General features: G+C 34.2%; 1 protein-coding gene and 2 long non-coding RNA genes across 5 annotated transcripts in view; 1 reads left to right on the top strand and 2 right to left on the bottom strand.

Annotated features, from left to right (window-relative positions):
- Positions 1-3,352: 3,352 nt before the first annotated feature.
- On the bottom strand, positions 3,353-6,276 carry LOC112906577. 2 transcript variants are annotated; one of them, XR_003232430.1, is made up of 4 exons: positions 4,601-6,276; positions 4,457-4,548; positions 4,025-4,404; positions 3,353-3,972 (listed from the first exon to the last, which is right to left on the bottom strand). It is a non-coding gene; the product is annotated as an uncharacterized LOC112906577 (long non-coding RNA). The 2 variants fall into 2 exon arrangements; XR_003232429.1 differs by having other exon boundaries at positions 4,025-4,548.
- Positions 6,277-6,671: 395 nt separating this feature from the next.
- LOC108734549 overlaps positions 6,672-17,324 on the top strand; it is a 38,892-nt gene continuing 28,239 nt past the window's right edge. The window contains exon 1 of one of the 2 annotated variants that reach the window (XR_003232427.1): positions 6,672-7,366. This is a non-coding gene — a long non-coding RNA (uncharacterized LOC108734549). Of the gene's footprint in view, positions 7,367-10,246; positions 10,328-17,324 lie in introns of those variants that run through there. The other variant, XR_003232428.1, reaches the window with a different exon arrangement.
- LOC108734384 (slit homolog 3 protein-like) lies at positions 11,499-12,847 on the bottom strand. Its single transcript, XM_018465969.2, has one exon. It carries the CDS (start codon positions 12,787-12,789, stop codon positions 11,779-11,781), a length of 1,011 nt encoding a protein of 336 aa, XP_018321471.1. The 5' UTR covers positions 12,790-12,847; the 3' UTR covers positions 11,499-11,778.

Below are 17,324 nucleotides of genomic sequence, written 5' to 3'. Positions count from 1 at the left end.
GGAACATAAACATGAGTTAAGAAGAGTAGAGGTAGACTAGATGTGTGCTGTTCTCAAATAATTCAGTTCAGAATGTTCCAGTTTTAAGATAATTAGAGGATTATCTCAGGATAAGACAAAGTGGAGGTGGGTGTCCAACCAACATTAGGCCTGACTACCTATTAGAAAAAGAATTTCTTTTGTTTGTTTATCTACATTTCCTTATTATACAGTATCATAAACGACAAATTGTCAGTTTTATAAAGTCAATTATAGATGCAAACATGTCAATTAAACTTCTTTATTGAGTTGACTGCACACGTAATATGCGCAATCAGAACTTTCCGAGTTTCAGTTTTGATAACGAATTGGTTATTAGTCCCTCAATAAATTTACGTATCATCCAAAGTGAAGGATATGCAGTAGTTCTAACCCGTGGGAATATTTGCAGTGTGCGATCGTATATGTGTGTGTGTGTGTTATATTTCTAATGAACGACAAACTGTGTATTACTTGAGCATACTATACTATTTTATGCACATTGCACATAATCCTCGGCGTATGTATCTACGTAATAGAACGAACGGAGGAATAGTGAACTCTCGGCGCGCTAAAACACAACAATAACAGGAAACAATAATTATAAAGGCAATTTACACTGGTTCTCGCACACAAACTCGTCTCGAATTTACATATTATGTTCACGTGTAGCAAAGTATACATACATTCAAAGAAATGTAGTATTAGACTAGCACAAAAGTAAATAATTTAATCATTGGCTGTTTAATTAAACATATATGAACATAGGTAGGTAGGTAGGTGGGTAGCATATAGTAGGAATACTGTGGGGAAAGCTGTGTTTTTCTGTTGTTTTTAAATGTTGAGTTTACGTATCACCCCAAGGTTTTTAATTATCTGTTACCGGTCCAATCCGATTTCAGGATAAATTAGTTTTGACTCGATCAGGGGTGGCCGACTGTGAAAATATATAAATATAACTCCGTGGGTCGTATTAATAAAACAGGCAGTATTTGTCATATATCCACTAGAATATTGTTTTAGAATCAAAGTTAATTTTCTCTTATAATTTCTTTTCACTACTTTGGTTATCATCATCACCAGTCCTTAGACTGATTGGACACGCACCTCCAATCTATTTCATACTCAGCTAATCTTCGTATTCCTTAAAACTAGAACATCGAAAATCCTTAACAGTTTGTGAACAGTATTACCTAAGTCAGATAAGTGAGGATGGAAGGAGTAGTAGGGATATAAAGCAGAGGATAGCGCAGGGTCGTGTCGCCTTTAATAAAAAGAAGTCACTTCTATGCTCGCAAACGGTAAATTTAGAAATTCGAAAAAGGTTGTTAAAGGTGTATGTTTGGAGCACGGCGTTGTACGGGTGCGAAACATGGACAGTGGGAGCGGCGGAAAAGAAAAGGTTAGAAGCGTTCGAAATGTGGTGTTATAGGCGGATGATGAGGATATCGTGGGTAGAAAAGGTTAGAAATGAAGAGGTATTGGAAAGAATAGGAGAACAGAGGACTCTATGGAAGTCAATAAAAAATAGGCGAGATAGGTTGGTAGGACACCTTCTCAGGCATGAAGGTCTAGTCAGAGACATATTAGAGGCAGAAACAGGAGTTAGGAGGGGTAGAGGTAGACCTAGATTAGATTACTGTTCGCAAATAGTTAAGGATGTGGGCTGTTCTAGTTTTAGGGAAATGCGAAGTTTAGCTCAGGATAGGAAAGAGTGGAGGTACATGTCCAACCAGTCTTAAGACTGATGACCTTATGACGATGATGATTACCTAAGCTACCCAAGCTAATATAGATCTACCTAAACTCCTCTTAACTTCTATTTCTGCTTCTGATATGTTTCTGACTGGCCCCTCATGTCTGAAAGAGGTGTCCTGCCAAATTATTTTGATTATTTTTTATTGACTTACACTCTTGTAACTATTTCTTTCCACGTTTCGCATCCATAAAACGCCGTACTCCAGGAATACACTTTTAACAATCTTTTCTTTTTGTTAAAGGCGACTAAACTCTGCGCTTTCCTTTGTTCTATATCTCTACTGCTCCTTTCATCCTGAATTATTTGATGACTTTGCAGATACTGAAAACCATCAGCGATCATTATGAAATAAGTACATTTTGTAAAACTATAATGAATTGTAAGTAATTGGCCGGCAACAACATACCAAACAAAAATTGGGGCTAGCACAGTGTTTGCGCAGTATATAACTGAAAAACTAGAAAACTGAATAACTGAAAAACGGACCGAAAAATCATTTTTCTCAGACATGTTGCTCCTGTAAATAACTCGAAATCGAGGCCTTCTAGAAGAAAATTGTACTGAACTTTTTTGTTTCTGCTTCACCGACTGCATTATTATAAATAATAATACCGTAAAGATTTCCCATTCGAAACGGCATTTTCGTTATGCGAATTGTTACAGAAATTGTGGAAATTCGATGTGAATTGACGTGTTGCCTTCCGCGATTGTAAGTACGTATAGATTTCCCATTCGAAACGGCATTTTCGTTATGCGAATTGTTACAGAAATTGTGGAAATTCGATGTGAATTGACGTGTTGCCTTCCGCGATAAAATGGAATCGCTTAAAACAGATGAATATGTAAGTGACATTAAATAATTTGACTTGAAACAGGCGTGTCTCTTGTAAAACGGGAAATTGCGACGCGTTTCAAAACCGAACAACTGAGAATAATGTCTTCCTTTTATGACGATGGTAATAGCAAAAACGGTAATAATTCGTCTTCAGAATTCAGAAATCAGAATGTAACAGATTTATAAAGAACTAGTTCATGCAAACATATACCTAATACAATAGATCGTATCGCTGGTATACAGAAAATAGGTACAGTGGCTTTGGGTACCGTACACCCGCCATTAGAGGGGGTTAAGCTTTATGAATTAATAAATTTAGACAGTTTCTTTCCCAGTACGAGACCTCGCAAATTTCCGAGATTATTATGCTATTGAATATATCTTTAAGGCGCAGAGTTGCTTTAAAGGGATTTTACCGTTTAATGTAATAAAATCAGAAAGTGCTAGTAAATTGAAGGGTGAGTTCATGAAAGGCGATCGTCAATTGTTCCCTTTTTGGGTTTTTCAAAATAATTCTAAGACAGAACAAACCATTAAAGCCCTTCAACGTAATTATTCTTTTCTACCTCTTAGCTTGTTTGAAACCCCCAATGAACGAATCAATCACTCGGTTAGTAATTTATTACAAGATATATTTTAATTTACATATTTATTTATCGATATATGCAGTATGAAAACTAATAATATAATTAATTAAGAATAAATAACCGCCATCATTAAGATCAGAGTAATACTTCTCATTTTGCTGGTACTTTATACTAAGTATTAGTTGTGCGCATGCAGCTTTTCTCTGATAGTAAAATTTTACTCTACACGCTGCAAAAGAAATGTAGCTTTAATAAATAAGTTTTCCGGTTTCAGTTTCGATATTTTCAACACCGTTTCCGTGTAATTGTCTCATATTGTATATAATACCCGTGTACCTTGGTGTTCGACGAAAGTACGTGACCAAAATGACGATAATAAATAATAAATTTTCTCTAGAGTAGGGAGTGACTCTGGTCGAATTCTTCGGCGAGGCGCATTCCTGTAATGGCTTTCAAATATTTGCCAACTTTCCCTGCGAAAGGAAGTATTCTTTCATAACGTATGTCCTTCCCTCTCCTAGTTCATTTTCTAAGGAGCACGTAATGCACAGTGAACAAAGGGCTGCCAACTGGAAGAGCCAGTTGGAACGAAGAAGAATATGAGGCAATCAATAAAAACAAGTTTTCGATTTATTGTTACGTACAACTTAAACTAACTGGTAACGAGACTGGATACAGATATACAGAAAGGGACGCGTCCTCGTTATAGGTATCATCGCAGCAGGATAACTGAAAACGATACAATTCTTCAAGCACATTTCAACGTACAGAACCTTAAAAAACATGTGATTTTGTAATTCAATCCAACACAAGACAACGCCTTACCTCTCAACCTTGTGGTTATCCTAAACTAACTTCATCGCAGCAGGATAACTGAAAACGATACAATTCTTCAAGCACATTTCAACGTACAGAACCTTAAAAAACATGTGATTTTGTAATTCAATCCAACACAAGACAACGCCTTACCTCTCAACCTTGTGGTTATCCTAAACTAACTTCATCGCAGCAGGATAACTGAAAACGATACAATTCTTCAAGCACATTTCAACGTACAGAACCTTAAAAAACATGTGATTTTGTAATTCAATCCAACACAAGACAACGCCTTACCTCTCAACCTTGTGGTTATCCTAAACTAACTTCATCGCAGCAGGATAACTGAAAACGATACAATTCTTCAAGCACATTTCAACGTACAGAACCTTAAAAAACATGTGATTTTGTAATTCAATCCAACACAAGACAACGCCTTACCTCTCAACCTTGTGGTTATCCTAAACTAACTTCATCGCAGCAGGATAACTGAAAACGATACAATTCTTCAAGCACATTTCAACGTACAGAACCTTAAAAAACATGTGATTTTGTAATTCAATCCAACACAAGACAACGCCTTACCTCTCAACCTTGTGGTTATCTAAGACTAACTTCAAATTAATGAGCAACAAGTGCGTATATACACCCACATGATATTTCCCCGTCGATCCTTTTCGTTTAATTATTTATTGACGAGGATTTTGCTTGTGTTCGGGCAAGCACAAAATTACTTGTTGTGCCTACATATATTATCGACAAAGGTACTATAACCTTTGACTAAGTATTTATGCTTAAATTCCCTTAAACCCCTCAAAGCCTTCAATTCAGTTGTGAATGTTTAATATTAATGAGAAAATTAATTTTTTTAAGTTCTATCCACTACAAATAACTTCAAATTAGCGAGAAAAAATTGTCGCGGCTGTCACACGCTCGCCGGGAATCGAACCCGGGACCATTGGCTTTGTGCACCTTTGCTCTAACCACTATGCCACGAGAGGTGACAGCAACAACAACGACGAAACGTACTTTTTATGTCACACATTCATCGAACTAATGTACATGTATTAATATCATATGAAATACTTTAAGAAACTTTTAATAGTGGTTAAATATTAATATTAATATGAAAATACATTTAACCCTCTCCTGGAATCGTACCATGGACCATTGACGAGTTTGTTTAACTAGAATCCCTTAAAAAAGTGCGACATGCGCATTATCAAAAGGTCCAATTATCATTGATTATTTAAATAAAGATTTAAAGCAACAAAACGCTTTTAAATGTTTATCTGTTACACCTTCAAAATAACAACACAAATAAAATCTTATTGGTTCAATAATGCCATGAAAATCATTATGGAAATAACATATTATTAATTTTTCAACTGACATATTATTTAAGAGGGGTAGGTGCATGATGGACGTCGCAGGCGTCGGTTTGTAGCATCCTGTTTTGAAAAATTACGGATAGAGTTCGAGTCGTAAACGAACGGAGACGTGACTTTCAAGAAGAAAATCTGAAAGCAAATGCTTGTATGGCACAACGAAGATCATTAGTTTCTGTTGTGCATATAAAGATCAAATTCACGGAACCGTTGCTTGCTTTGGTTGCTTGCTATTCAGACGCGAACCCAAGTTTTACATGAATAAAATACGAAACAAGCGTAAGTAAAACACAAATGGCCCCGAGCCTCTCTCTCTCTCTCCCTCAAACCTTTGACTATACACGAGTACATTTTAAAAGCGCTCCCATTACAAAAAAAGGTCAATTTTCGAGCGGAGTGTTTTCGCATTTTCACAATTTTATTCTCGTGTGGAGACGAACGTGGATCCACTTCAAAGGGACTACAAAGATGTGCAAATTTTCTATGCCCATCTCTATTATGCATTTGTACATGTGTATGTGTTGATCAATTACCGGTAGCATGGGCGAGTTTTACACAATAGTAAAAGTAACTCTCTAACCGTCGTTTATACCGAAGTTACAAATTTATTTGAAGCAAAGGAAATTATTTATAGTGGAATGCATATGGAAAATGTCGAATTTTTTTAACTTTCAGAAAAGTAGATCATATAGAGGAATTGTTTCAGGACATTCGTTTCCAATAAAATTAAATACCCTAGACAAAAATTTTCAGTCTCTCTCCAGTCTCTCGGAGTCTTTCAGCGTCTCTGAGAGCGTCACTCACAGTCTCTGAGTTATTGCTTAGGGGTTTAATGGATCTCTCACAGTCTCTGTATGAGAGACTCGAACGATAAAATTGTTAATTCAGAGATTCGAGTCTCTCACGGAGAGACTGAATGAATAAAACTGAAAAATTGAGAGACTCAAGTCTCTCGTAGAAAGACTGGGATCTCTGAAATATGTTGAACTTAGAAAATTTTAACCATATCTATCGAGACACCACTTATTGAGAGATTCGAGTCTCTCATTCAGAGATTCGAGTCTCTCGTCCAGAGACTGAATATGAAATGAGGATCTCTCTATGAGCGACTAAGAGTCTCTCGTCCACAGACGCTTAACAGCTTTTTAACCAGTCTCTCGACAGTCTCTCTCAGCGACACCAGAGAGACTCAATGAGAGATGGAGACTCGAGTCTCGCTTTCAGAGACTCTGAGAGACTGAACATTTTTATCTCGGGGTAGTTTAACATGTTAAATTGAAAATTCATTCGTAAAAATTTTAAAATCGGTTAGGAAAAGCCTAAAGACAGCTTGAATAGGGTTCATGATTAGTCGCTAATTAACTGTTGGACTTCTAGCCATTGACGGGTTCGGTTCTCTTTTTAAAATAGCGTCATTTCACCACGAAATTCGTCAAAATATATACAAGTATCACAATTTTAATTTGAATTATTTTTCATTGATTCTCCTATTATTTTCCTGTCGTCCTTTTCATATTAGCTAGGTACGACACTGGTAACTCGTCAATGTTTAGCACAATTTACAGTTATTTTATTGTCTCTCTGATTTGTTGTTTCAATTTTCCACAAGAGATCGCTAACACCACCACTCGTGATCGACGAGCTTTGGATCGTTTAAACATATCCTCTCGATTGTGCTCTGTTTGTTCTAACTTATCAAAGCGTCCTTCGATAATATTCCCGACATAAGTAAGCGTTTTAACTTTTATTACATATTCATAAACGTTGCCGTGTTTTCGGTTTTATGTGTGGTGTCGTTTAGTAACTTTATAAGGTTTAACACTGTTGTGTTCTTTACAATAATTTCATCAATAATACGTGCAGACTTTTAATTTAATCTAGTGATGAAACTACTAATTTTGACGATTTTAAGTGTTCAATGGATACTATACAATCAGTTTATCGACAGCTTAAGTTTTAAGTTGTAAGTACACTTGTTTTTCATCTTTTGTAGGTATTTGCCACTTCCACAGGGATGTGTATTGTATGTATAATTTATAAGAATATAATGTTTTGACATAAACATAAAGTACTAGATGCTTTATAACGTGTAGAGCCCATAGTTATTGTAGGTATATACTTAAGCACTATAGTAACACAAAAATTACAGAAGAAATTATTTAACAATTGTCAATGAATTTAGGTTAATAATCTAATTTTAACAATGGTTAAACTTCGTCATTTTGGTTTGGATTTTTAATTTTTAGGGTCTGTTTTGTTTCGCTGCTAATTATAGTTTTATACCAAATCATATTTTCAGTGGTACAATTAACTTTTTACCATGTTTTGTGCAAGATTTTTCACATCGTAATCGAATATAAAGATAGGAGACGAAAAATTAGAAGAAGTGGCTGATATTAGATACCTAGGAAGTCAGATAAGTGAGGATGGAAGGAGTAGTAGGGATATAAAGCAGATGAGGATAGCGCAGGGTCGTGTCGCCTTTAATAAAAAGAAGTCACTTCTATGCTCGCGAACGGTTAATTTAGAAATTCGAAAAAGGTTGTTATAGGTGTATGTTTGGAGCACGGCGTTGTACGGGTGCGAAACATGGACAGTGGGCGCCGCAGAAAAGAAAAGGTTAGAAGCGTTCGAAATGTGGTGTTACAGGCGAATGATGAGGATACCGTGGATAGAGAAGGTTAGAAATGAAGAGGTATTGGAAAGAATAGGAGAACAGAGGACTTTATGGAAGTCAATAAAAAATAGGCGAGATAGGTTGGTAGGACACCTTCTTAGGCATGAAGGTCTAGTCAGAGACATATTAGAGGCAGAATCGGGAGGGGTAGAGGTAGACCTAGGTTAGATTACTGTTCGCAAATAGTTAAGGATGTGGGTTGTTTAGCTCAGGATAGGAAAGAGTGGAGGTACGTGTCCAACCAGTCTTAGGACTGATGACCTTATGATGATGATGATGATGAACCAGAGTTGCATTAGTTCATCAACTTGGCTTGAAAGCCTTTACCAATTTGTCCCGACACTCACCTTAATATCAGAGTAGATACCTAATAATTTTATATAATACACTTTCCCTTATCCTAATAACTTAGTAATACAAACGCGAATATGAGTTTGTTTATAACCATATTACGATATTACCAAACAACCATCATGATATTTTGTGCACACATTGTCAGGAGTACCTATATAAAAGGACAAGGAGTACCTTTTATCCAGAAAAAGAATGCTGTTCCCGGGGGGTAGAAAATTTTCATTTCATCTCGATAATGGAGAACAGCATTTACTGTCATTTTGCGCGAAGTATATGTTTAACCTAGAAAATTAGAAACTTTAGTTTTATGTTGATGATCCTGTACAAATTATTGTATTTTCCATGATCTTTGGCACGTATTTAGGACATTAACCCAAGCGAAACCGAGGGGAAGAACCAACTAAATAACTAACGAGAACTTGGCATAAAAATGAATGAAACGGTAATTGATTTCTTTTTTATCGAATATAAAAAATATCTGTCGCTTTGTAACATGGATCAAATATTTAACATGGTTCTCTTTTCAAATATACGTATATGCCTTTGTTCAGATTGGGCAAAGAGCCAATGGAAGTTTGAATAATTTATGGATTAAGAGGAAAACAAGTGGTTTTAATTCAAATTTTCGTACTGTAGGCGAAATATCCGCGGGCTATTTGCCTTCGACTTAAATTTAAAACTTGGCCTACACGTAAATCACTACAATAATAATAATAATAGTCTAACTCTACCCTGAAGGTCCATTCTAAATAGTAATGAAAGAATTTTTGAAATTGGATAAATAGCTTCGGAGATTATCTCCTACATCCAAACATACCAACTTGACTTCTTTGTGATATTAGCATGAATTTACAAAATGTAGTTACAATTGAAAAATTACTTAACTTTTAAAAATTGCTATTTGCAATTAAAGAAATACGTACTAGGTATTATCTGCGGCTTCACTCGCGTTGATGCCTTAAATACGTCTCCAAGATCCTCCAAAATTAAATAATTTGATAAACTTCTTCTTAAGTTCTCAATAGGATCATCAAGATAAAACTAAAAATCTAATTTTGTATGTTAAACATATACTTTGCGTAAATTGACAGTAAATACTGTGCTTCTTTATCTAGATGAAAAGAAAGGTACCCTATGTTTTTTTCTGTACCCCTGTTAATATATATACAAAATTTCATATCATAAGAACGTCAGTCCTAACACTGGTTGGACATGTACCTCCACTCTTTCCTACCCTGAGCTAATCTTCGCATTTCCCAAAAACTAGAACAGCCCACATCCTTAACTATTTGCGAACAGTAATCTAATCTAGATCTACCTCTACTCCTCTTAACTCCTGTTTCTGCTTCTAATATGTCTTTTATTAGACCTTCATGCCTTAGAAGGTGTTCTACCAACCTAACTCGCCTATTTCTTATTGACTTACATAGAGTCCACTGTTCTCCTATTCTTTCTAATACCTCTTCATTTCTAACCTTCTCTAGCCACGGTATCCTCATCATTCACCGGTAACACCACATTTCGAACGCTTCTAACCTTTTCTTTTCCACTGCGCCCACCGTCTATGTTTCGCACCCGTACTGCGCCACGGTCCACATTCATATTTATAATATGAGTTAGGATGTGAGACTTTATCGAGTTATCCTGCCAAACAATTTTTTGACGAAAAAACACCTGTAATCTAAATTATTCTATTAGAGTTTAGTATTATACATTTGTACGATTTTTGTTATTTACGAAACACATTTTATTTATTTGAAACTTTCTGTAGTTAACAAACATTCGTTTGCTTCTAGGAGCAATTACTGAACGCGTGCACGAACCCCGGAGTGCTGTAAATAATCCTGTAAAAGTTCAGCGCAGTATTTTGTCTGTTGCCTTCGGAAAATAAGGGTAGGTAATACACGAACGCGAAACAACACGAAGCAAAAGCAATAAGTTTCTACTCCTCTATTGTGATTGTAAAATGGTATTAACTCACAATCAGAAACAATACGAAGCACGTCACTAGTTCGCTTTCGTACCACCGTCTGTTTTACGTGTGCAAAACGTTAAAACGGTTTGTTAAACTCTGAAACAATTGATCAAACGTATACTATTACTCTACACGTGCTATCTTTCTTTAGCAAACATATAAAAAATTGTTATGTAATAATTATGTAAGGGGTCGGCTCCCTTAAAAATTATGTAGAAAAAAGGAAAATCATCATACCTCATTATACTTAGGACTATTCCGACACAATACCTCATGTGATTGTAAAATTGCATCAAAATCCATAAAAGTTGTTTGGGGTTTATGACGCCAGTCATTAATGTGTATGGTAAAAATATTAAGGGTTATTATTACTGTTATCGGATCGTAAATAATTTAAATCCCTTTTAGTAATCGATTATCTAGATGATCGGCGATTAAATAGGTTTTGATTTAATTTAAAATATATATGTACATAATCTCAAAGATTCATTCATTAAATTCAAGTTTTAATTAATATTTTTTCAAGGATTTGAGGGCAATTGTCCTGAAATCTACCAGTGTTTATGAAGAAGATTAATTTGAAAGTTCATTTTATTTTTTCTTTCGAATAATGAATTAAAAAATGTCTAATTTTGTCTATATTGGAAAAGCGTAATTTTAGGAACATCCTCAAACTTGTGTTAATCTCACTGCAATTAAAGAGAAACTCCTACGACTTTCTATTTAGAGCAAAATAACGAAAAAACCAAAAATATCCTTCAACAATTTTTGTGAAAGAAAAAGCTTTGATTCCTTGAGATTTTCTTCACGTATGCATGCTTGAATTCTACTTGAGAAACTTGGTTGATGCATTAGCTTTCATTAGTAGGTATTATGAATTTAACTGTTTAAAAGATGACATAAATCTTTAAAAATAATAAATATATNCACGTACTGTTCGCCTTTCCAGTTCGATTTTTGATACATTTTCATAAAGGAATCTTGATCAGCTATCTAAAAATTATGGAGTAAATCAATTTAAATGCTTAAAACAATAGAAAGAGTTTATCTGTAATAGCTTTTTAATTTTAACAATATGTACTTCATAAATCCATAATAATAACATTAATTAGTGTAAACAATAAAAAAATATTAATAGAGAGATAACTCGAGAGCAACAGACAATTCTAGAATTTTAAAAACTAAAATGTTAGCAATAATAACTGCGAAATATTCTTATATTTCATATGATTAGATAAAAGTATTAGGCACCATTGATTCTTCTTCATTCCAAGATGCAAATAGAGTCACTGGAATTCAGTAATTTTCATAAAAGGTTAACTAAAGCTTATCATAAGTAAGTAAGAGTAGAGAGTCATTTCGTGGTTTATTACTTGATATCTTTAACTTTCTCGATAACACACTTTATGGAAGATTGTAGTGTTGCCATTTTCGAGCCCTTTTCTTTTGACCAAGTTTGCACTTTTTCCAAACATGTACAGTTCCAAGGGTTTGCGTCGAACTTATATGCGCGCCTGGCAATTCCATGACCATGCGGCAAGCTGTCCAAAAATTCGTCAGAAACGCAAGTGATTTTGTTGTCCAAGAGCCAAATGGAATTAACTTTTTCCAAGTTTGAAAACACTCCGGGTTGTAACTCAGAAATTAAATTTCTACGTAAATCCAAGATATCTAACTGCTTAATATCTTCGAAAGCTTTGGGATCGATGGTTTGGATTTTGTTTTCCGAAAAGTCGAAATAGTTTTCTAATGGTAACCACCCATCCTTTACATTTTCGGTTCCTTTCACATTTTTAAAAGCGTGCGCAGGTAAAGTTTCCAATAAATTCTTAGAAAAATGGATCATTAATAAGTTTGGAGTATTCTCAAACCAATTGGGATTCCATTCTCTGATTAAATTATTATCAAGTAACAAAACTCTCAAGTTTGGAAGGTCGTTAAAAGCATTCGGTTCAATGGCATTTATTTCGTTAAACGACAAGTCCAACCTCTTGATATTAAGATTATTCAAAATACCTCCTTGTATCTTTGAAATTTTATTGCCGTTCAGCTTGAGTTCTAAAAGTCTTGGGACGTTTTCAAAAGCACCTGGTTCGATCTCTTGTATCTCACTGTAAATTAGTTCCAAATCATACAGCCGAGGTAGGTCTTTTACAGCTCCTTTGTATAAAATAGGGATTTTTTGATCCCTTACTGTTATTTCGTTTGCATCTGCAAGACCATTGGAAGGATCCAAACTGCCAGTCACCGGGCCGATTTCTAGCCGACCTTTTGCTACGTTTGTAGCTTTCACAGGGACGTTTTTAAACGATACTTTGTCACAAAACACACATAAACGGAGAAATATTGTTACTAGCACTAAACAGATTCGAAAATACATTTTGAACAAAGTAATCAGTTTCAACAGCTACAGACCATTTTAAAAGGAAACTTGTTTTTATTAAACAATGTGATTAACGCTAGATTCTTGCTAATCTGTATTTGTATTAGGTACAAGTGTATTAACTCGATAACCTTAGGTCACACAACATCGATCAGAGATTATTAAAAATACAGTATAATCCGCTTATAATGACATCGGAGGGAAATGACAGACACGTAGTACTAAGCGGGCCTCATACAAAATATAGTCTTAGAAAATAAACAACTTTTTATTATGGTTGGTTATTTAGTTTAATAGGGAGAAAAACTACAAATTGTATATATTTATTAACAGAAAAAGAAAAAGAAGGATGGATTGTAATATCAGTATACATAAGAAGGGTCAAAAAAATGAGCGAAAATGTTATTATTAATCATTTGGGTCACTATAGCCAGATATAATTTCTTGAGAATCAGTCATAATAAACGATATATCATTTTAAACGGAGTCATTATATCCACACTTTCCTATAGAGAATTTAATATGAAAACCAAACTTAACACTGCAATTACTTCATATTAAGCAATTAGTCGATATAGGCGGAGTCATAATAAACGAGTTCCACTGTATTAAATTACAATACAGGGTGGATAGACTAGCACCAACCTTTTGCTAAGTTCAGGATTTCCACAAGATCTTACTGCAAAACGCATTTAAAATACGAAATATCACTAGCATTAAACAGCTTCGGAAATACATTTCGAACAGGTACCTACTTATCAAGTTTGAATAGTTACAAACTATTTTAGAGGGGAAATTTTTTTAAACAATACGATTAACACTGTGTCTGTGTTTGTTTACTGCAACGTTTAATCATAGTTCTAAGTTGTATAAATAAAAGCCTGATAAACTTGGGTCACTCAATATCCAGAAGATGTTTAATTAATTAGTAAACAGCTGAACAACTTATTGATGTAGAAACAAAATGCTTAATAATAAAAATATTATACAGGACAGATAGTAATCCGATGTCTAACCACTAGAAGATATACTTAGTCTAGTATTGTATACAAAATAATTTACCTATTTTGGGTAGCCTAATTAAATGTGATCTCAATATTTCTTCCACATTTAAAAGTTAATAAAAGTCTCGATAACATAGTTACTGAATATCAATAAGGATTTTAAACAGCAAACAACTAAGGAAATTGCTGTTATAAATACAAAATGTTTATTACAAGCGTCAATAATTTTACAAAATGATAAGATCATATTAAAAAAAAAAACATTTCTACCACATGTATTTATGTATATTATGTTATATATAGTCGTACATTGACTTGTTACTACTTTCTCTGCATTTTACTTGCTTACTTATTTAATGAAGATTATAACAAGTTAATATTATAAATATGAAACACTTTGACATTTAATAGGGGTAAGTGATACCAAATATGAATGTGATAATTCATTTTAATTTTCTTCCACTGTAAACTACCTCAAATTAATGAAGGAAAAATTTGTTGCTGTTGTCATTAATTCGAGGTAGTTTATAGTGGGAGAAAATTAAAATGAATTTTCACAGTAATATTTGATAATAACAAGCTCAGGAGGACATAGAATACACAAATGTTTGATGCAATTATGAATTATAATGTATGCTTGCACTACGGTAATAAAAATTTTCAGAAATTAATAACAGACGACAAAATTTACTGCCCATAAGTATACCAAGTTTTAGAGTTGCAACAGACCTCTGCTTCCGCTTCCGCAATTAAGGAAGTTCCGCATACATTCTTGCATTCCCTTCCGCATCTGGTTTCGCATTTTTATAAGAGAAGCTCTTCGGAACTTAACAAAATCTTATTACTGATCTTTTTGAAAATCAATATATCGGAACAATAAAACAAGTAGAAATTTCTATTTTGTATTATTTTGTTGATATTAACAATTCAAGTGCTAAAAGCAAAATTTGTAACAAAATATTCGCGAAAAGGGCACACGACCACTGCATTAAAATGTAATTTAGAATCATTACGCTTATGTTTCCGTTATGGCACTTCCGTTGCATCGCTAGTAGGTTTTATCCGCGGCTTCGCTCACGTTGATGCCCTAAATACATGTCATAGATCGTCGACAACCTCATAAAACTAATTGTTCTATCCCTTGGGAACCATTTTTTTTTTTTTTTTTTTAATATAGATCCCTTTGTAACTGATCGATTGAGTAGTTGAGGCGTGAAATAGTAATAAACAAGTAAACAAACAAACTCATAATTCGAATTTGTAATATCAGTTAGGATTGTAAAATAGTTTAATCTTCATCAGGTCAGAGTGTGAGATAGTCAATGGGAATATATGTATTCATGTATGTATGTATGTGTGTTGTACGTAGGGTGATTAATTAAAATAAAGCACTGCGAAAGTCTGCTAATGGACTGTGGATCTATTCGTCGACTGTTTGCTGAACTAAAAGGTTTGGTTGGTTGTTGTAGGAGCCGTCGAATCCTAATGAATTTAACGTTCCAACACTATCGAGTTACGATTTATCACTTCGCAGTTTTGATCACTTCGAATTCGGTGTACATTTCGTACATCCCGAATTAATTAATTACATAGTTGTAACATTTTGTTCCTACCGATTGCCAAAAGACAAAACAATATCTAAATCTCACAAAAAACCCTGAAAATATTTTTTAATCAATATCAAGCCTAGAAAAGATCCTTTCTTACTTTGTAGTGATGTTCGTAAAACCTTCGTTAAAATTGATGCCTTTTATATATTGGACAAAGCGGCAGAGTCATAAAAACTTACCTTGAACAACATTTATTCAATTTGTCAATAACCACATAATAAATGAAGATGCAATAATACAATTTAGGGATAATAAAGGTATCAAATTTAATTAACTTGAAGCGATATGTTATTTATTGTCACACAGCAGCACAACGTATCCGTTTATCAAAAATGTTTTGTAATAATTAAGTATAAGTATCTTTTAGTTAAACAAACTTTACAAAGAAGTTTTCGTCTTTACTTTATTCCTTTTTTACCCTAATTTAAATATAGTCTGAATTAAATTCGTTAATTTTGTATCTAAAACAAAACCTTGCATTATGTACTGAGCCATTCTACTATGGGTACAGTTTAATTTCAAAATGGCAGGACAAGAAGGTCGCGTAATAGAGCGATAGGTAGTTTTCGGGCCCGGTGTTATTGCCATTTTATGTAAATTTCAGAAGGGTGAGTTCTCATCGTCTGGAATGTTCACTCCATTCAGACGTGTTAAGTGGTTTTATTATACAGAGTGTACCACGGAAGTTATTTTGGTAGATACTTATTGAAAGATAAAAAAGACAATTAACCAAATAATAGACTACTCATATACATATGTAGGTATTATGTAGGATGGCTGAATGGCTTTACACACCAAATATGGAAACAATAGAACCTAACGATTTGCACTTGGTCGCGTATGATGTCTATGATATCCATCTACAAAATTGCAATGTTACGATGATGAAGTCCGTTTACAGGTTCATTTTTAGTAGTCGTTAAAATGGAGCCGTGCACTGGCACCATGTCAATAACGCAGTTGGAGCAGCGCCTAATAATTCAATTTTTAACAACAGAAAATGTAAATCGTACACATACTTTTCGCTATTTATAATCGGTTTACGATAGTGATACCATGGGTAAGAGTACCGTGAATAGGAGTACTGAAATTTCACACAATGAATCAAAATCAATTGACTTACAAAGAACATTGAAAGAAAGTGATCGTTTTTATTTAAAACGACTGGCGACTCACCCTGAAATACTTTACGGAATTACTAGTGACCCGCCCCAGCTTCGCACGGGAGCAATGCTGATACTAAATATATTTTTGTTTTGTTTAGATTATTATCGAAAAGGGGAAATCTTCAAGAGATACCCCCTGAACATACTAAATATACTACAGAATGTCTTTAGACAATACAAACTGGCCTCCCGGCCGGTACCGCCGCAACCGCTATGTCCCTGCATTTTAAATCTGTAATATCTTCGAAAATATTCATTTAAATGACATGCTGTAAAGGGCCATATTGATCTATATTAAATGCACAGTGTATTTAAGGTATTTAATTGGATAAGAATTAATGCTGTATTGTCTACAATCGCTTCATAAATAAGTCATTATTTCTCATAAAAAGTAAAGGATAAAAATGGTTATTGAGGGTTATCCCTAAGAGATAGACATATACCATCGCGGACTTTTTTGTAGACCCTTTTAAGATGTATTATATTGTACTACATTATTTTGATCTATCCCGTAGGGTTCAGCCAGCGTTTGCAATGTAAGCGCAAAAAATGTGTTTATTTACATCACATTAGAAACCTCTAAAATTATCAGTGTTTCCCTACTATATTATGCATGTATTATACATATAAACCTTCCTCTTGAATCACTCTATCTTTTAAAAAAAACCGCAACAAAATCCGTTGCGTAGTTTTAAATATTTAAGCATACATAAGGACAGACAGCGGGGAAAGCGACTTTGTTTTATACTATG

The sequence above is a fragment of the Agrilus planipennis genome, unplaced genomic scaffold (genome assembly GCF_000699045.2).
Source record: "Agrilus planipennis isolate EAB-ADULT unplaced genomic scaffold, Apla_2.0 scaffold2, whole genome shotgun sequence".
Classification (NCBI taxonomy): Eukaryota; Metazoa; Arthropoda; class Insecta; order Coleoptera; family Buprestidae; genus Agrilus; species Agrilus planipennis.
Note: the sequence above shows the minus strand (reverse complement) of the source record. Positions and strands in the feature narration are given on the sequence as shown.

Coding starts and splice junctions, on each gene's coding strand:
- LOC108734384 (XM_018465969.2), bottom strand. CDS start 12,789: ATGTATTTTCGAATCTGTTTAGTGCTAGTAACAATATTTCTCCGTTTA.